This window comes from Podarcis vaucheri (assembly GCF_965113315.1).
Source record: "Podarcis vaucheri genome assembly, chromosome: 2".
NCBI classification, from domain to species: Eukaryota; Metazoa; Chordata; class Lepidosauria; order Squamata; family Lacertidae; genus Podarcis; species Podarcis vaucheri.
In genome coordinates this window covers 26,570,153-26,590,880 of record NC_138760.1, presented here as the reverse complement: position 1 = coordinate 26,590,880, position 20,728 = coordinate 26,570,153, and the positions used below count along the sequence as shown (strand labels likewise).

The window sequence follows — 20,728 nt, the reverse complement described above, 5'->3', positions numbered from 1 at the left end:
AGATCAGGAGTGCAGAGGGTCCTGTTGCACTTACGTTTTGCTTTCAGACTTCCCAAAGATATCTGGTTGGCTACAGGGAGAACAAGATGCTGGACTAGATGAGCCTCCTCTTATTGTGGTCCTTAGAATGATTTTAGATGGGAAAAGTAGACACAAGAGGAGTAAAATTTGAGACTCTTACTTTACAGAACGAAACTTCAACCACAGTCAGAGGATCAGAGAGAAGGGAGACCTTTGTTATTTCAAGGGATGTGGGTAATACATGCAGAGCCGGATTTAGGTTTGATGAGGCCCTAAGCTACTGAAGGTAATGGGGCCCTTTGTATGTCCAGCTGTCCTTTGTCAGCAACAAACTGTCACTGTTTTTTGTGTTGAATATATGCTAATATATGGCATATATTAGGACCTATATGGACCTAATAGGTATCTAAAGCCATTTGCACATGCAGAATGTAGGCACCCTATATATAGAAATTAGCAAACCAGTGATATATTAGGGAGGAGGCTAGCAAATGTGGCCCATTACTTACATCATAGGAGCCTACACAACACAAAACACTGTTGCTATATGTAGGCTTTATTTTATTTGTTTTTTATCTTATATTTTGGAAATGTACAGGTTTTTTCCTTTACATTTTTTGGGGAGCTATAGCTTGTTTAGCTTATACGTAAATCCAGCACTGAATGCATGCCCCGTTAGTCCACCTCACGCATGGGACCATTCTAGCTATGATATTGCATGTTCCATTAGCTATGATATTGCATGCGCCATGAGCCTTCCTCATGAGTAAAATGGCAATTAGTGAACAGGGAATAGTTAGGCTAATCCATGTAAGTTAAGTAAAATATTGGACAGTGAGACAAATGTATTTGGCAGAAACTGAGCTGCAGAAGAACAGGTGGATAGAGGCAGGAATGGAAATCATTTTCTAACATCCCTAGTGATGAACCACCTGTAGTTACTAGGCAAAGCGAGTCCTCCGTTACTCTTTATTATAAGTGCAAAACAGTTTACAAAAGAGAAAGGCCTTGAGCTCAGTTACTTTCCTAGCCCAGGGATAACAAAGGTAAAAAGCAAGGATGCTGAAGTTTTGTTCCTCTTCTTCACCTTTAGTCTCTTACAGCTCTGGCCCCTAGAAACAGGTTCTGGAGACAAGTGATCCTGTACAGGAGGCTCAGAAACTGGTTTGCATTGCAGTGGGGTTGCTGAGCAGGGCAAAGTCAAAGGAAGCAAGCTTTGCCAACATCCTTCCAGCTGGTTCCACAACATCATCGTTCTCCCTCCCTCCCTGGCTGGAACTCTGGGGGCTCAACTCTTCATGGGGTGCCTCTAAAGGCAGCTTATTGTGAATTTCCATTTGTGGAAGTTGTACAGGATCTACAAAATGTCATCCTTATCGAAAACACCATCCGATCTCCCTCCCACCCTTTTGATCCAATATTTACCATTTCAGTGTTGTGAGGACAATGTCAGGTGGAAGTGACCATGATCTCCAGCCATGGTCTGGAGCAGACATGTTAAAGGTGACAGATCAGGAATCCTTGTTAACAGCACAACTCTCCCTCCCGGATCTCATTCAGGCTTCCAGCTGATGATTCGTACTCGATTGTTTTCACCCAGCAGGTTAGCGGCTTTGGGGAAACTGCCATTCCTCAGTCTGTATTGTTTTTAAATACTTTTCATTCTTGTGCTTGTTACCAGTGGGGAAAAGTTACTGATTTTTGTTCTTCATGCTTGAAGTGAAGTGTCATTGCAAGAGGTAATTGTGCGCTCCCTGTATGTATTTCCCTTTCTTTCTGGTGTCTGCAACATTAAGATTTTGCCAAAAATCTCAGAAACCTCATCAGGAGGGCTTTAAACTGACTAATGTGGGGGAGGGAGACAGTGCTCCTGAAGGTAGGAGTCTATCAATTAATGAAGATGTTCATCCAAATGTCATAGACCAAATGGAGCAAACAGCACGCGGACCTAGTGGTGGGAGGAAAAAATCCTTAAATAAGAGACACGGGGGAATGATTAATGGACTTCAATGTCTGTACACTAATGCGCAAAGCATGGGAAATAAACAAGATGAGCTTGAGCTCTTAGTACAGCAAACTAAATATGACATAATAGGCATCACTGAAACCTGGTGGGATAAGTCCCACGATTGGAATGTAATAATGGGGGGATACAATCTATTTCAGAGAAACAGACCAGACAAGAAAGGAGGAGGAGTGGCGTTATATGTCAAGGATGTGTATACCTGTGAAGAGATCCAAGATTTAGATCCTCAAAGCCAAAGTGAGAGCATTTGGGTCAAAATTAAGGGAGAGAAGAATAACAGAGACCTCATTGTGGGAGTTTACTATAGATCCCCAAGCCAAACGGAGGACATAGATGATGCCTTCCTGGAACAGATGGCCAAGCATGCAAAAGGAAGGGAGATAGTAGTAATGGGGGACTTCAATTACCCAGATATTTGTTGGACGTCAAACTCAGCCAAGAGCATAAGGTCAAACAGATTCCTCACTGGCCTTGCAGACAACTTCATTGTCCAGAAAGTGGGAGAAGCAACAAGAGGAACAGCCATTTTAGATCTGGTCCTAACCAATGTTGATGACCTGGTTAGTGGGGTAGAAGTGGAAGGATCATTAGGCGTGAGTGATCATGCTCTTCTGAAGTTTACTATACAGCGGAAAGGAGCAGCCAAGCATACTAGGACTCAATTTCTTGACTTTAAGAAAGCCGACTTCATAAAACTTAGGGAAGTGCTGGGTGAGATCCCATGGACAACAATACTAAAAGGAAAGGGAGTTCATGATGGCTGGGAGTTTGTTAAGAGGGAGATAGTAAAAGCACAACGTCAGGCAATACCAATGAGATGGAAACATGGAAGGTGCCTAAAGAAGCCAGGGTGGCTATCTAAAGAACTTTTAACTGAATTAAGATTAAAAAAGGATGTGTACAAAAAATGGAAAAGGGGGGAAACCACCAAAGAGGAATTCAAACAAATAGCCAGCACGTGTAGACACAAAGTCAGAAAAGCTAAAGCACAGAATGAACTCAGGCTTGCTAGAGAGGTTAAAAGCAAAAAAAAAGGCTTTTATGGGTATGTTCGTAGCAAAAGGAAGAACAAAGAAACAGTGGGGTCACTCAGAGGAGAAGATGGTGAAATGCAAACAGGGGACACAGAAAGGGCTGAACTCCTCAATGCCTTCTTTGCCTCAGTCTTCTCCGATAAAGAAAACAATGCCCGACCTGAAGAATTTGGAGCAAATGATTCAGCAAAGGAAACACAGCCCAGAATAACTAAGGAGATAGTACAAGAATATTTGGCTAGTTTAGATGTATTCAAGTCTCCAGGGCCAGATGAACTGCATCCAAGAGTATTAAAAGAACTGGCAGATGTGATCTCAGAACCACTGGCAGTCATCTTTGAGAATTCCTGGAGAACAGGCGAAGTCCCGGCAGACTGGAGGAGGGCAAATGTTGTCCCTATTTTCAAAAAGGGGAAAAGAGAGGACCCAAATAATTACCGCCCAGTCAGTCTGACATCAATACCAGGGAAGATTCTGGAGCAGATCATTAAGCAAACAGTCTGTGAGCACCTAGAAAGGAATGCTGTGATCACCAATAGTCAGCATGGATTTCTGAAAAATAAGTCATGTCAGACTAACCTGATCTCGTTTTTTGACAGAATTACAAGCCTGGTAGATGAAGGGAACGCAGTGGATGTAGCCTACCTTGATTTCAGCAAGGCATTTGACAAGGTGCCCCATGATATTCTTGTAAAGAAGCTGGTAAAATGCGGTCTTGACTATGCTACCACTCAGTGGATTTGTAACTGGCTGACTGACCGAACCCAAAGGGTGCTCATCAATGGTTCCTCTTCATCCTGGAGAAGAGTGACTAGTGGGGTGCCACAGGGTTCTGTCTTGGGCCCGGTCTTATTCAACATCTTTATCAACGACTTGGATGATGGACTCAAGGGCATCCTGATCAAATTTGCAGATGACACCAAACTGGGAGGGGTGGCTAACACCCCAGAGGACAGGATCACACTTCAAAACGACCTTGACAGATTAGAGAACTGGGCCAAAACAAACAAGATGAATTTTAACAGGGAGAAATGTAAAGTATTGCACTTGGGCAAAAAAAATGAGAGGCACAAATACAAGATGGGTGACACCTGGCTTGAGAGCAGTACATGTGAAAAGGATCTAGGAGTCTTGGTTGACCACAAACTTGACATGAGCCAACAGTGTGACGCGGCAGCTAAAAAAGCCAATGCAATTCTGGGCTGCATCAATAGGAGTATAGCATCTAGATCAAGGGAAGTAATAGTGCCACTGTATTCTGCTCTGGTCAGACCTCACCTGGAGTACTGTGTCCAGTTCTGGGCACCACAATTCAAGAAGGACACTGACAAACTGGAACGTGTCCAGAAGAGGGCAACCAAAATGGTCAAAGGCCTGGAAACGATGCCTTATGAGGAACAGCTAAGGGAGCTGGGCATGTTTAGCCTGGAGAAGAGGAGGTTAAGGGGTGATATGATAGCCATGTTCAAATATATAAAAGGATGTCACATAGAGGAGGGAGAAAGGTTGTTTTCTGCTGCTCCAGAGAAGCGGACACGGAGCAATGGATCCAAACTACAAGAAAGAAGATTCCACCTAAACATTAGGAAGAACTTCCTGACAGTAAGAGCTGTTCGACAGTGGAATTTGCTGCCAAGGAGTGTGGTGGAGTCTCCTTCTCTGGAGGTCTTTAAGCAGAGGCTTGACAACCATATGTCCGGAGTGCTCTGATGGTGTTTCCTGCTTGGCAGGGGGTTGGACTCGATGGCCCCTGTGGTCTCTTCCAACTCTATGATTCTATGATTCTATGATCAGTTCCAGATTTTCCCACTCTTTTTTGCCTGGACTAAAAAAAAAGGTGGGAATTTTACAGATTAAAATCTACACCTATTCTGTGTTAATCAATATTTCTTATATAGAAGGATTAGTTTAGTTTTCTTATTTGAGCAATTTTAAAATAGTTCAGAACTACATACAGAATTGACATTTTATTTACTACGTTTGGACCCCACCTCCAAAAAACTCAAAATACAGTAGTATAAAAACTACTTTATATATAAAGTAAATTAATACAGTGGTACCTCGGCTTAAGAACTTAATTCGTTCCGGAGGTCTGTTCTTAACCTGAAACTGTTCTTAACCTGAAGCACCACTTTAGCTAATGGGGCCTCCTGCTGCTGCTGCTGCGCCGCTGGAGCACGATTTCTGTTCTCATCCTGAAGCAAAGTTCTTAACCCGAGGTACTATTTCTGGGTTAGCGGAGTCTGTAACCTGAAGCGTCTGTAACCCGAGGTACTACTGTATATAATACAATAAATTAATATAGTAACTTATATATAAATTCAATAAATATAATCATAATAACAACAATAACATACTATTTCCCCATTTTATTGTCACAACAACCCTGTGAAGTAGACTAAGCTGAGAGATAGTGACTGGCCCCAGATCACTCAGTTAGATATATAGCTAAGTGGAAATTTGGATGGACACTAGTTAAACACTCCTAAGCCAGGGGAAGCCAATCTAGTGCCCTCTATATGTTGTTGAACTATTTTAGCTATGGGCTTATCCACACTTACCTGTTGCTCTGCTTTTCCAGGCACAGGTCCACACTTGTGTGTCTGAGTGCCCCTTTGTTTTGCTCTTGAGTGGATTGCCATTTGCTCTGAATGAGCTTTAAAGAGCAGATTTTCATAGGGAAAGTTCTGGGGGTGGGTGGGTGTTCAGACTCAGAGCTCTAAAGTGCGAACCGCGCTTGGAAAGCGTGCAGGGAAAGGTAAGTGTGCATAAGCCCTATGCCAGTTGTGGATAATGGGATTTGGAGTCCAGCAGCCTCTGGAAAGCACCATGTTGGCTACCCCTGCTCTAACCACTGTATGGTGCTCTCTCCCTCTGTCCCTGAGTGGGGGTAGTCTGTGTCTGCTCCTTTACTTCTGCCTCACTGTGTAGAGGTAGAATGGCATGTGGCCAGTGTTTCAGAGCTGTGTGATAACTATATTTAAAGAAAATCAGGATAAGGAACAAACATCATGCTAACAAGCCTCCAAAAGTTGCTTCCTGGTCGTTTATTGCTATGGCTACTGTGTTATTTTTTTATTGTAAAATTGTGACTAGGGTACTTTGCTAGACCTTGTTACCCATAATATTTCCTTCCTGCTTCCTGTTGCAAAATGCCACAGAAATGTGTGTAACAGAAAGACTCCAGCACAGATTACACCTGAACTTATGGATTTGGGAAGAACACTTCCCACTCAGCACAAGAGAAACAAAGGACGCTTTATGTAAACACGGAAGGCTATGAGAACAAAGGCCATGCTTTGTGAGACTTCCTTGATTTATACTGCGAAGGGCTAATGTACATTACAGCTTAAAACTATATTGATTTTTCAACTCTTAATGGGGTGCCTTTTGAGTTTGCAGCCCATTCTTTATCTTTCTCCAAAGTTTACTTCTCTTGAACCAAGAGGCAGGAGTATTTTTGTAGGGTGGGTCGAATAGGTATCTTGAGGCCTTCTGGATTTCGTGAATTGTATGCATTTAGGCATTTGTATTTTTATCCTAACCTAACCACTGTGAATATATATCAAAAAAATTGAAACACACATGCCACCACCAGGTTCTTCTGCAAAAGCAATTCTATGTCTATAATTCTGGCTTGCTGTGACATGGGAGCCCGAATTCTTGGTTAGTTTCCTCCAAGTGAACCATCCATGAGCGGTAAGTCAAGAATGTAGCTAGGCTTCTATTTGTGGTTTGTTTGGAGAGAAATGAAGTATGAGCCTGAGTTCACTTATCAGAAAATAAGTTAGAGTCAGGCTTGGTTTTTCCCTGACCCAGCACAATCAGGAGGAGAGAGGATCCAAACTCTTACATATGTTTAAAGCTGGGTGCAAACAAGGCTCAAATACTGTTTTGCACTTCCCCAAGTGGTAAGATGCCCATATAGAGTCCTTACATAGGTTCCCTATTGGTAGGAGAGAATAACAGAGGCCAACCAGAGAATATTGAGAAGCAAAGCTTGATCTTTATGGTTCTGTTGCAACAGGGTGCTCCCCTCACCCGCAGGAGAGGAGGAGGAACCCAGAACAATGGCGTGCAAGGTCTTATAAAGACTTTTGAAATTCCCACCCTGTAGATCAAGACCACCCCCAGAAACATCACACATACATCACAGAAGGGGTGTAACCTAAGACCACCCCTCAGATGCATCATACCTACATCACAGAAAATGCGGTCTTAAAACAGAAATTTGAATGTTGTTTTTCTCCTGTCGTTTATCTCCTGTCTGGCAGGTTACTTGATTGGATTGCCTAGGTAGCCTGGCCAGTCTTTTGTAATGATAAATACTTAGTTCCTGGGCCATGTCACAGGCTGACACCCTATTCATATCTTAAATGTGTCCTTAAGACAGGATTTGTGAGGAAAGAGACAATGGGAGGTTTCCCACTTTGACCTTGCAGAGAAAACATTTGCTCAGTTTAGGAATCAAAATGGTTCCAGGTCAGCCTTCTTGTGCTGATCTATGTACATGCTTGGTTTAGTACGCTTATGAACATTACCATATATCTAAGACCTCAAAATTCCTATCACAGTAGCACTTTTTCAGTTTGCTTTGCTTTTGAGAGCACAGGAGACCAATGTTGCTTTTAAAAATATTGATTTCTTTCCCATCCCACCTATTCTGTAGTTTTAAGGATTTATCCCACTGACCCATAAAATAGAACACATATCTCTTATGTGTGATCTCTTATTTTTATCTCCTCTTCGCCTTCTGTCTTTTTTGTGTGTCTTAGTTTCATTCAAATAGAGTAGATTTTGGAGACACGTGATGAATTTGAAGAGGCTGTATCTAAACTTTGCACGCAGACGTTGCAAATGGTTGTGAAGTAACCAGGGAGTGATAGTACACAAACTCCGATTAGCAGAGCCTGTGGAAAAATTGACTTCAGCTAAAACAAACATGTCTTGATCCAGGCCATATGCTGGGTGTGGGAGAGAGTGTGGCGGGAAACAAAAGATACTGGGGTTTCCACTTGCTAAGCTTAACATTTTTGAAACCCTATGCACTCTTCTTTTAGTCTAGGACATAGCAAATTGCTGGTGTTCCTTTCAATTTGTACGCATTCACACTAAAAAACCAACAACACATTGCACATCTTCATGATTTAATTTCAAAAAGTTAGAGCAAAGACTGTCCTTAGCATCACTGCTGAAAGCATTATTGGTTATTGCTCCCTATAAAGTTCCACCCCATTTCATGTAACAACTGGCTTCAAAAACAGCATATATGGCTGAGCTATATGTAACTTCTAAGGAAACTTTATACAATACTGTATATATAACATGAGTTTAAACGTATCCAGTGTATTATTCCTTGGGAAATGAAATGAAATAAAAAGAACATTGCTAACTTTAAACAGTTGAAGAGTGATTGTAAACTAATGAACAGAGTCACCGGAAAAATGTCACTGGTACTTCTTGTTTTCCATATACCTTAAGAAACTGAACAAAGCAAATGCGTTCACTGACTCCCTCAGGAAAAGGCCTGTCATTTCCTGAGCAGTAATCTGCCTGTTTGCAGCAGAGAGATCCTCATTGTTTGCCACTTCCAGTTTCCAGTAATGAGAATGATTACTTGACCAATATCTAGCCAGTTGGTGTTAGGGTCCTGGAAAACATAGCTGCTCACTTCTACAGTGAAACTGCACTGCCAGACCTTTTACTTTCAGAAAATAAACTGAAAGTTCTTCATAACTGAAGGTCCTTGAAGGAGGGAGCTACCAGAACTAATGACAATTTCTTCATTTTGGAGTCTCATGTCTGCTTTCCGATGACGAGATGTATTGTGTTTTGCTGCTAATCTTCTTGCACTGTAAGTTAAGGGCTGGGCATCTCAATTTTTTGTAAAAAAGCAAAAAAGCAAAACAAAACCCTTACTTTTATACTTTTTTTTACAATGTTCCTTTTGCTTTTCCAGGCTGCACGCTAAAAGCTCAAAGTAATGGTAAGTCTCCAACTTTTTAAATTGTATGTTTTTTGCAGTCTAAAGACTTATGGGGTTATTGGGGTTAAGTAGATAAACATTGGTAGCTCTAGATTTGTATGTATGTAACAGAAGAACTTTGTTCCGGTAGAAGTTCAAATGAGTTCTATGATTTTTTCGACAGGACGCATAGAATTACGGTATATATGCCTTTTTCTACCTATTTAGTTTATGGGTATGTGATATCTGCTGACTGAGGTCACATGTGATAATCCAAAATGGTTGGTGTAATTATCAGCCTGAATCGCAATACTTCATTGAAGGGGAACTTTAGCCGTATACCCAAGGCTGGCCAAAGATAGATTCCTACTTCAGCCTAAGGACAAAATGCTGTGCCCCTCCACCCCACCCCACATACAGAAATTGTTAGTAGCAGAAGCTGAATCTTACCTCAATGTTGGTGCTGCGACAGCATTCTCCAAACCTGCAACCACAAACTAAATAAGGGGTACCATTTTTTTGTAGTTCAAAAAACTCCCTGCTGTGTTCTCTCCTTAACCTGTTCCGCATAAATCATCTCTCTCTCTCTGCTGTATCATACTCTTATCTTTTACCTCCTCTCTTTGAACTCTCCCCATCCTTCTCTCCCCAGTACACATTCAAACTTTCATTATCCAGTGCACATCACCACAGGTCCGCACCCCATCTTTCAGCTATTCCCCTTTTCTCTTTTTCACCCCCTGAAGGACTTTCCGAGCCATGTGCCAGTTCCCCTTTACTTTTTTTGTCCTCTCTCCCCACCCCACCAATTCTCCTTGCTGAGTTCAGAAGGAGTAACTCCAAAACATGAATACTTCCAACAGTTCAAATACTGGTGCCAGTTGGCTGTTTGCAGCAGGTTGCAAATGATGCCACCAGTGGCCAACATCACCGTACAGTGGTACCTCGGGTTACATACGCTTCAGGTTACATACGCTTCAGGTTACAGACTCCGCTAACCCAGAAATAGTGCTTCAGGTTAAGAACTTTGCTTCAGGATGAGAACAGAAATTGTGCTCCGGTGGCGCGGAGGCAGCGGGAGGCCCCATTAGCTAAAGTGGTGCTTCAGATTAAGAACAGTTTCAGGTTAAGTACGGACCTCCGGAACGAATTAAGTACTTAACCTGAGGTACCACTGTAAATCTAAAGAGAAGGGGAGCAATGCAGATGATGTAACGCAGCAATTCTTTCCTTCCTCCTCCATGTTTGGTCGGCCATGGAGAGCCGTATAGGGTAGCCATTTTCACCTCATCACAATAAAAAGAGGAAACAGGTCACCCAAAGAAGAGGCAAAAGGAGGACGCAGATTTACATAAAATATGCATAGAATCATTTGTATAAATGCAATAAAGGTAAAGGTAAAGGTACCCCTGCCCGAACGGGCCAGTCTTGACAGACTCTGGGGTTTGTGCGCCCATCTCACTCAAGAGGCCGGGGGCCAGCGCTGTCCGGAGACACTTCCGGGTCACGTGGCCAGCGTGACAAAGCTGCATCTGGCGAGCCAGATAGATTTAGACATTTAAATAGGATTTCAGCCCTTCTCACCATAGTTGGGAAGACTGTGACCAGGTGAGCTTTGTGCCTACTCATTTTGCTGTTCAGGTGCTAAAACGCATGGTCACCTGCAAGGAAGTGAAAAGAATCACAAGTCATTTAGAATTCCACCAGCGGGCGCCACTACCAAGAAGGCCCTCTGCCTGGTTCCCTATAACCTCACTTCTCACAGTGAGGTAACCGCCAGAAGGCCCTCGGAGCTGGACCTCAGTGTCCGGGCAGAATGACACGGCTCCTTTAGGTATACTGTGCTAAGGCCGTTTAGGGCTTTAAAGGGCTTTAAAGGTCAGCACGAACACTTTCAATGGTGCTCAGAAACGTACTGGGAGCCAATGTAGGTCTTTCTAACCGGTGTTAGTGCAAACTAACAACTTTCCCTTAAAGAAGTCAAAACCAAACATTATACAACTTAGTTCCTAGAATAGATGACATTATAATAGCTCAGCGAATTGCTGCCAGAGGTTTCATCACAAAAGTCAGTAGAACTTTACATTATACAGTGCTGTGAGTTTGCAAGGAGTTTGCTATGTGCATTAGTGTAAAGGCTCTGAGACAAAAGACTCTGAGGCAGAGCCTTAATTTTGCAGATAAGGGAAGCATGCTATTATCAGGCTGATCACAACCCCAGAGAAGAAATGTATCATTTTGTGGACCTGGTGCAGCCACTAGATAATCTGTTGATTAAGAATGAAATTTTATACCAGTTTTAGGCTGCAATCCTAAATACCCTTACTATGTAATAAGTCCCACTGAACATAGTGAGACTTAGGGGTCCCTCACTCCTGCATGGCAGTTTATTGTGAACTCAGTGCTGCTTGTGCTTTCACATTTTGATAAGATATTTATTAAAATTTTCAAAATGTTACAAAAGTGAAAACACACAAAAAAATACAAAGAATAAAAATAGTTAACAGAGTAAAAAGAAAAAGAAAAACGCAACCCCTCCCACCGTGTAAAAAAGAGAAAAGAATGAGAAAAAAGGAAAAAAGGAAATTCCAAAATAAGAAAACAAAAAAAGACAAAAATGCAAAAATCCCTAACCTTTAAAAACATTTAAAAACAAATTCATTATTTCCAGACCCTTAACTGTCATAGCCTTCTTTCTTGGACCTCCTCCTCCTCCCTTCCTTTGTATCCTAGTTATTAATTATCCCAGCAAATCCTTTCCTTTCCATTTTTCATAAAGTTCTATCATTACATTACCCTAGACCAGTGTTCCCCAACCTTAGGCCTCCAGCTGTTTTTGGACTACAATTCCCATCATCCTTGACCACTGGTCTTGCTAGCGAGGGATGATGGGAGTTGTAGTCCAAAAACAGCTGGAGGCCCAAGGTTGGGGAACACTGCCCTAGACTATTATGATCTTATCTTTCTATAATAGAATAAACCTTAAAATTTAAAATTTAAATCTTAACCTTACCAGCTTCTTATAATCATAATATTCTTTCATAATTCTTTAAGCATCTTTGCTAAAGCCAGGTAATTTCTTCCAACATTTTTCTATCATTCATCAACTTTACAAAACATTCTAGTAATGAAAAAAGAAAAAAAAAGGTACAAACAAATCCAATTTTTATCCAACGTCCCTTCCTCCTGGTTCCGGGTTTTGTCAGTCCTTATTCCCCTCACGTGCTTTCACATTTTGTGCAGCATCCACAAAACATCATTTTCATCAAAATGCTTTCCCATATTATTTACAATTTCCATGGAAAATCTGATAGCTAAAAAGGCTTTGGAGAAATGGTGAATCTGGAATAAATAAATTTCTTTGATCAATAAATTGTGAAAAGGTAGCGAACCTGAGCAGCACCAAAGCTGGGAAAAACTCTCCCCCCAAAACCTGCTACCCATCTTTGGAAGGTGAGGCCTTTCATGTATTGGGAGAGAAAGCAAAATAGTGTCAGGAAGCACTGGGATACAGGAATCCACATGACCATTGCAAAAATCAGAAACAGGATCAGCAGTGTTGCCTGTTCTAGGAGTCCGTTTGTTTCCATTGTGCACTGGTGTAGATTTGTGATTTATATGCCAAAATGGCTTCCAACTACAAACTCAATGAAACATAATGAAAATCAATATTTTTAATATTAAAATTTAAAAAAGGAAATACACAATAACAGTTCCATTGGGTGCTAAAACACCCTTAACTAAAATATAAAATAAAGCAAAAAATTAAAAAGCATGACAATTAAAACAAAACAGTTTTTTTATAAACAACAACAACAGTTAAAACAATAACATCAAAAATTCAGTTACAGGAATGCTTGAACAAGGGTATTTTCAGGAGCTGGCAGACTGCCAACACTGATGGGGTTTCTTCTTGTGTTTTTAATAAGTACTGCAAAATGTGCTCTCACTGAAAGGAAAGGAAACCCTGCAGTGCTTCTCCTAAACTTTCACCATCATCTTCATCATCATCAAGGCTACTCTATAAGTCAGTGATATTTATTATTGTCAAAAGGACTAACAATCATAGGACTTTTTGCAGACATCTGAAGGCAGCCCAGTTTTGGATTTTGAAACATGTTTTCTGTTTGGATGTGTTCCTTTATACTTTGTACTTTATACCAGGCATAGGCAAACTCGGCCCTCCAGATGTTTTTTTGTGACTACAATTCCCATCATCCCTGACCACTGGTCCTGTTAGCTAGGGATCATGGGAGTTGTAGTCCCAAAACTTCTGGAGGGCCAAGTTTGCCTATGCCTGCTTTATACTGACTGGAGCAACCCAGTCAGATGGGTGGGATACAACATATTTTTTGTTATTGTTATTGTTATTACTTAACTCCTTATCCTGCTTTCTGCTCCTGCATAGAGGGTATGTGTACCAACCAATCGCATGCTGCTGCCCCAGCTAGCTGGGGAAAGTTTGTTTCTCCTTTAGCCATCATGGACTCCATAAAAATAGCGAAATAACTTGGCACCTAGGGCAGCCTGAGAGGGGGGAAGGGAGCTTTTGATACCTATAATTATCCAGTTCCACCCACTGCTTCTGTTGGGATGGAAGAAGGTGTCGTACTTTTGACTGGATGAGGAAAGCACCCCTTCTAAAACATCTGTCTGGTGACTCTTTACTTGGGAGTACTGTGTCCCATGGAACCGGGTGGTGCTGTGGGTTAAACCACAGAGCCTAGGACTTGCCAATCAAAAGGTCGGTGGTTCGAATCCCCACGACGGGGTGAGCTCACATTGCTCGGTCCCTGCTCCTGCCAACCTAGCAGTTCGAAAGCACGTCAAAGTGCAAGTAGATAAATAGGTACCACTCTGGCGGGAAGGCAAACGGCGTTTCCATGCGCTGCTCTGGTTCGCCAGAAGCGGCTTAGTCATGCTGGCCACATGACCCGGAAGCTGTACGCCGGCTCCCTTGGCCAATAAAGCAAGATGAGCGCCGCAACTCCAGAGTCGGCCACGACTGGACCTAATGGTCAGGGGTCCCTTTACCTTTACCTTTACGTTTACTATGTCCCATTGTGGACGGCACCACAGTTTAGAAGGATATTGGCAAACTAGAATGTACCTAGAGGAAAGTCACAAGAATGGTGAGGTGCCTGAAGGTTGCACCCAGTGCTCTTCTCACTCAGCGTGGACCCACTGAAGTTAATGAACCCAAATTAGTCACAAGACTAATTGTATTTACAAGAGCCCTGGCAAAAGGCACCATCTTAGAAGAGGCATTCTCCTCCTCCTCCTCTTCTCTGCCAGTGGATTATAAATTGTCACTAACATTTCTCCTTTCCAGTGTTCACCATCAATAGCGTGACACTCCGTGTTGCTCCATCTGTGGAAGTGAATAATGGAGAGTCAGTCACCCTCAACTGCTCTGCGGACATCAGCAAGAGCGAACAATTCCAGATGAATTATACTTTTTCATTTATCAAGTATGGACTGCTTCTGGTCAATAGTTCATCAGAGCAAGAGTGGGCAGATTATACAATCCCAACGGCTAGATTTTCTGATTCTGGAGAATATAGCTGTGCGTTGGATGTGGAAGGGAAGAAAAAGGCCAGTGGTACTGTGGCTGTTCAAGTACATGGTGAGTGCTTCGTATTCATCCTCCCTATGTTTTCTCTAATATGACTGTATGCTAAAGTAGCACCATTGCTTATATCAGAAGTAGCTGATCTGTGGTCCTGGACAATCAACCCCAGCCAGAATGACCAATGGCCAGGAATGATGGGAGCTGTAGTTCAACCAGTTCTAGAGGACCACATGTTGGCTAAACCTGGTTAATGCATATGAAATATTGACCACTACATTCTCAATCTACCTTTGTGTAATCGTTCCCTCTACCACTGATATTCTTTCCTTTGATTTCTCTGTTGGTGTCCCTCCCAATTATCTCCTTGGTCCTCTACTCTTTTTCTGTTTAGTTTCATTATATCATCTCTTAGCATTAATATCATTTTTACTCAGCTGACCTTCAGCTCCCCCACCCCTGCTTCTTCTGTTATTTTCTCTCAGTTTCTCACCATCGTTTCTTCACGTCTTCCTGCAGTTTCTTCCTGGATGTCCTGTCACTGCTTAAAATTCATTTATAACTGGGTTTCCACCCCCTAATTTCTACCTTGCTCTCAATCTGTCTCTCCCCTTGCTCTCTCAACAACTTTGCTATTTCCTCCTTTCCTCCCTTCTTTGCTTTTTTGCTTTTGTTTACACATATAGCCCTCCAGATGTTGTAGGACTACAACTCCCATCCTCCTTGACCATTGGCCATGCTGACTAGGGCTGATGGGAGTTGAAGTGCCACACATATGGAGGACCACACTGATTCCCTACTCCTCATTTAAAGTATTTTTATTTGCCTTTCAGTATTAAGTTTTTTCCCCATCAAGGGACCTTCCAACAATAACAGCATAATCAGTAATTACAAATAAAATCACAACAAAGACAAGTCAATACCATTGAATACTATCAATAAAACAATAATAGCAGCAGCTATAAATAAGTAGAGATTATATCACTCATTAAAAGGCTGGGAAAATAAAAAATGTTTTGATTCAGTGCCTAAAACCTAGTCATCCAGGGCTGGCCTACCTATGAGTCACAGTGAGGTGACAACCTAGGGTGGCAGGATCCACAGGGGCAACATATGATGTTGACCTTTATTCTCTGCCCTGTTCCTGATGTAGATCTTCACTCACCCCTTCTTCCCTGGCAGGGAACGGGGTGCGATTTTGTGGTTTGCCCCAGGTGCCAAAATGTTTTGAGTTGGCCTTGTAGGCACCAAATGAGCATCTCTGGCATCACCTTACCCCATATATGACCACCCGACCACTTTGATCTGTGGAACTGGCACTGTTACATGTGTCACATAATGCTCATTCCACACTTGTAAGAAATCAGTATTTGGGTGTGGCAGCACTTACACTTTGGAACTTCCCCCCCTATTGAAACCAGTCACATGCCTTCACTACGCTTTCTCTTTCCTGCTTAAAATATTTTTGTTTGGGCAAGTGGTAAACCTATCCAGACATTTCAATTTAGATTCGTCTAAATCTGTTTTTAGCTTATTAATTAGTTTGGAATGTTTTTGAATGCCTGTTTTTAACTGTCTTTAATCAATAATTTTAATGTATTACTTTTTTTGTAAACTGCTTTGAGGTTTTATTCCAATCAAGCAGTATATTAATTTTGCTAGAAAAAATTAAAGACCTGGGACATCACAGAAAAGGCTCTGTCTCCCGTCATTAACTGCCATCTTTCTTCAATTTACAAATAAGATCCAGGGAAAAAATGCTTACCTTCCAACTGTGTCTTCCCAGATATACTAATAGCTCTGTTTTCAGTTTATGTCTACATAAACTCACCTTTTTAGGGGCCTATTCAGATAAGGGGAAGCAACATCTGATCAGGCCCCTATATTGTATCCAGTGTTTTTGTCTCTTTGTCGATTTCACCATACAGTATTTATAGCACAACAGTACTGCTGAGCAACCTCTTTACGAGACAGGCTTGCTTGCTCCCTCCCTTATTATATGACATGCTTAAATTCTACTCAGTACATGCTGTGTTATCTTTACTTAGATTAATATGAAAAATGGAAAAGAAAAGAAAAACTTGTCTAGTTCTACAACTTGTAAAGGGGGAAAGTAGGCTTGAAAGGTAGAATTCATTTGCAAGTGGATCCCAAAAGACTGAGTTACAGAAGGGTTCCGCTTCAAAATGATCAGGAGGCACTGTTTTAAACATGTAGGCAAATCCTTTGCTTGGGATTACCTGTGTGTTTTGATTAGAAAACATCTATGTCGCCCACTCCAAGATTTTTTGTAGGCTTTTCTGGGGGGGAATCTCCCCCAGCTGCTCTTTGCACTGAGAATTCTGTTTTTTGGTGAGAAACTGGGATGGAGAGAGATCTAGATCCATGTGCCTGCACCTCTCAATGGCGGAGCTTTATGCTCTGGCACAGGGGGGCGAAGAGCAGGTGGGGGCGGGGCTGGTGCGCATCCCGGGGACGTGACGCGCTGTCCATAGGGGCGGGGTGTGCATCCTGGGGGCCGGTCACCCAGCGCGGGCGGGGGGGGCAGCCGCGGTGGCTCCCCGCTGGGATTGTGCTGCTGGGGACGGTGCGCTCCCCCTGCACGCCTCTTCCTCCTGCTTTCTCTGTAAAAGATAAAGAAAAAAGGCACCAGCAATCCCATCCAAGGGGTATTTAAAGTAACACCTAGTTTGCACCTCAGATAAGCATGTTCTGATTAACATCTCATGTTTGTTTTCGTTTCAAAAGGAATAAGTAAGCCCATTCTGACTGTCGAGAAAACAGAGGTGATGGAAGGCGAAACGGTGTCTTTAAGCTGTAAAGCACCAGAAGAAAAGGCCCCATTTTCTTTGAAATTTTATAAAAACCACCAGCGTGACCCTGAACAGCAGTGGGAGAGGCATGCATTTGCAGAAAACTTTGCCAAACTGGAATATCAAATTAATGCGGGGGACACCATTTTGTTTTTTGAATGTGAGGTCCATAAGACTTTGGGGGCTCGATCTGAGAAATCAGAGCGCAGTGACAAAAAAATTGTAACTGTCATTGGTAAGTTGGTCAATTTTTAACCTTTATTGTCATCCCTAAATATTTAAATAATTACTCCTGCAGGTCTAAAAGGATTTCTAGTCAAAAGCAGGTGTAGGAATGAATGGCAAACTACCAAAAGTAAATCTTATACCATCTGTGCACCTTGTTTTATTTAGGCTTGGTTTAAATATATATATTGGTTCCGTCCCCCTTCTGTTGCAGAACCGTTTTCCGTTCCCACCTTAACCGTCCACCCACCACAGAACATTACAGAAGGAGATCACCTGCGTGTAGACTGTACAACCATCGCACGTCACCAGGATCGAATCAAAATTGAGATGATAATCCAGAAGAACAAAACGATTCTTAACAGCACAAAGTCTGGTCCGTCTGTGCAGTACTCTAAAGTAGCCACAATGGAAGACAATGGCAATTATATGTGTAAAGTGGAACTTGGGAGCGTGTCCAAAATCAGCACAGTAAATGTTGTGGTGGCAGGTAAGAGCTTTCTCTCACTTGTGCGAATTCACACACATGGAATGCTTTTATTTGTACTAGGTCTGGACTTGTATGAGTATCCAGGGTTGGAATAGCTAAAGATCTAGATTTATAACCAGAAAGATGAAAGTTCTGGTCGCAGTTGCTTTGGATTGTGATAGGAATTTTATGGTCTTAGATATATGGCAATGTTCATAACCGCACGTACATAGATCAGCGCAGTAAGGCCATCCTGGAACCATTTTGATTCCTAAACTGACCAAATGTTTTCTCTGCAAGGTCAAACTGGAAAAGTCTCCCCATTGTCTCTTTCCTCACAAATCCTGTCTTAAGGACACATTTAAGATATGAATAAGGTGTGAGCCTGTGACCTGGCCCAGGAAATAAGTATTTATCATTACAAAAGACTGGCCAGGCTACCAAGGAAATCCAATCAAGTAACCTGCCAGACAGGAGATAAACAAGGACAAGAGAAAAACAACATTTAAATTTCTGTGGTGTAGGTGGGATGTATCTGAGGGGTGGTCTTAGGTTACACCCCTTCTGTGATGTATGCTTAATGTTTCTGAGGGTGGGCTTGATCTAGAGGATAGGAATTTCAAAAGTCTTTATAAGCCCTTGCACAGCATTTTTTTAGGGTCCTCCGCCTTTCCTGCGAGTGAGGGGAGCACCCTGTTGCAACAGATCAATAAAGATCAGGCTTACTAGCTGCTTTGCTTCTCAATATTCTCTGGTTGGCCTCTGTTTTTTCTCCTACCAATAGGGAACCTATGTAAGGACTCTATATGGGCTCTTGGATACCCCATAAGGGAAAAGGGCATATTTTTTATTTACAACAGGATGAAGGTGATTGAGAGAGGGGCAGCAGTATAGGGGAATACCGTATTAGCCTGAATATAAGCTTCACTCCCCCCCCCCCCAATTCTGACTGTGAAAAGTTAAAGTGCAGCTTAAATTCACGACCTTACAAAAATTGGCTTTTATGATATTGCTGCTGAAACAGACATACGGTAAAATGGAACGGGTGTGAGTGCCTGCGGAATTTTAAGGGAGCAGCTTATATTCAGGTATTTTCTTTTTTCCTCCCCCCCCCCCCTTGAATTTTAAAGGCTTATTCGGGTGCGGCTTATATTCAGGCCAATACGGTAGGTGCATCGCACTCCCCCACCCCACCCCTATTTGCACGCTCCAAATTGTCCTTCCTTGTGGCTTCCCTCCTGTGGTATTTCGATTGCAATTGGGGGAAAGGGTAGTAGCCGATCGCACAGTTCCATGTACTTGTGTGTAATGTGCAATCTGGCCTTCAGGCAAGTTGCAACCATGTGCAGGCAATGCGGTTCAACCCAAAGGTTATGTATAATCTCCACTAATAAATCAGTTCTGTTTATCCAGCTGAAGTCTGAAGACTTTCCCCCCCAAGGGTTTAGCAGACAACGCAACTAGTTTAGGGACTATTTCAAATAAAGCAATAGACCCAAGAGTGCTTATTAGAAATCTCACATAAGTTGCAGGCACCTACGAGTAATTGCAATGTAGTCAGGCCTGCTTCTAATTTGATTCAGGCCTTGCCATGCTGCAAGGGGAGAATTTCATTCACGTTTAATGTCTCATGTGCTTTTACTGTTCAATTATAGCTGCTGATTTATTTGTGTGCTTTAGAGCAAGGGTCAGCAAACTTTTTCAGCAGGGGACCGGTCCATTGTCCCTCAGACCTTGTGGGGGGCTGGACTATATTTTTTGGGGGGGAAATAAACAAATTCCTATGCCCCACAAATAACCCAGAGATGCATTTTAAATAAAAGCACACCTTCTACTCATGTAAAAACACCAGGCAGGCCCCACAAATAACCAGAGATGCATTTTAAATAAAAGGGCACATTCTACTCATGTAAAAACACGCTGATTCTCGGACAGTCAGCGGGCTGGATTTAGAAGGTATTTGGGCTGGATCCGGCCCCCGGGCCTTAGTTTGCCAACCCATGCTTTAGAGTTTTAGAAACGACTGTGTTTTGCAAGGATACATTATGTACTTTGTGCCTTTGTGTGGAGACAAAAAAATGTAAACGGTGAACTGAAAAACTAACAAACTAAAACCCAAACTTTTACAGTCATCTAAACAAATGAGTAGGTGAATGAACAGGTCGATTTGTAATAAAAGAGCAAAAATTAATCATCTTGACTCCACACAGCACGGCATGGCATCTCCTGAAAATTAGAAATGGAAGGGGCAGGGAAAGCTGTGAAGTGAATGTTCATACTGTGCATGATTTGTGACATTACTGAGCTGTGTGACATTAAACAGCATTTTTTGTATAACTTGTTGAAACACTTGTCAATTAGTGATGCGTTGCAATGTAACACGGCACTTTCATAAAAGCAAGATCAGTCTGAGTTTATACCATGTGTATTCAATAAGCAGAGGGTACTTTTATCTTATTGGACGTGGGTGGCGCTGTGGGTTAAACCACAGAGCCTAGGACTTGCCAATCAGAAGGTCGGTGGTTTGAATCCCCGCGAGGGGATGAGCTCCCATTGCTCGGTCCCTGCTCCTGCCAACCTAGCAGGTTGAAAGCATGTCAAAGTGC

At 42.3% G+C, this 20,728-nt stretch overlaps 1 protein-coding gene across 4 annotated transcripts in view; it reads left to right on the top strand.

The window, feature by feature from the left end:
- The first annotated feature begins 8,656 nt into the window (after positions 1-8,656).
- The window catches only part of PECAM1 (platelet and endothelial cell adhesion molecule 1), a 45,616-nt gene continuing 33,544 nt past the window's right edge, over positions 8,657-20,728 (top strand). For all 4 annotated transcript variants that reach the window (XM_082212470.1, XM_082212469.1, XM_082212468.1 and 1 more), the window contains exons 1-5: positions 8,657-8,935; positions 9,041-9,067; positions 14,379-14,672; positions 17,364-17,663; positions 17,868-18,143. In XM_082212470.1, the coding sequence (XP_082068596.1) occupies positions 8,902-8,935; positions 9,041-9,067; positions 14,379-14,672; positions 17,364-17,663; positions 17,868-18,143 (931 nt within the window). In that variant the 5' untranslated portion in view covers positions 8,657-8,901. The remainder of the gene's footprint in view (positions 8,936-9,040; positions 9,068-14,378; positions 14,673-17,363; positions 17,664-17,867; positions 18,144-20,728) is intronic.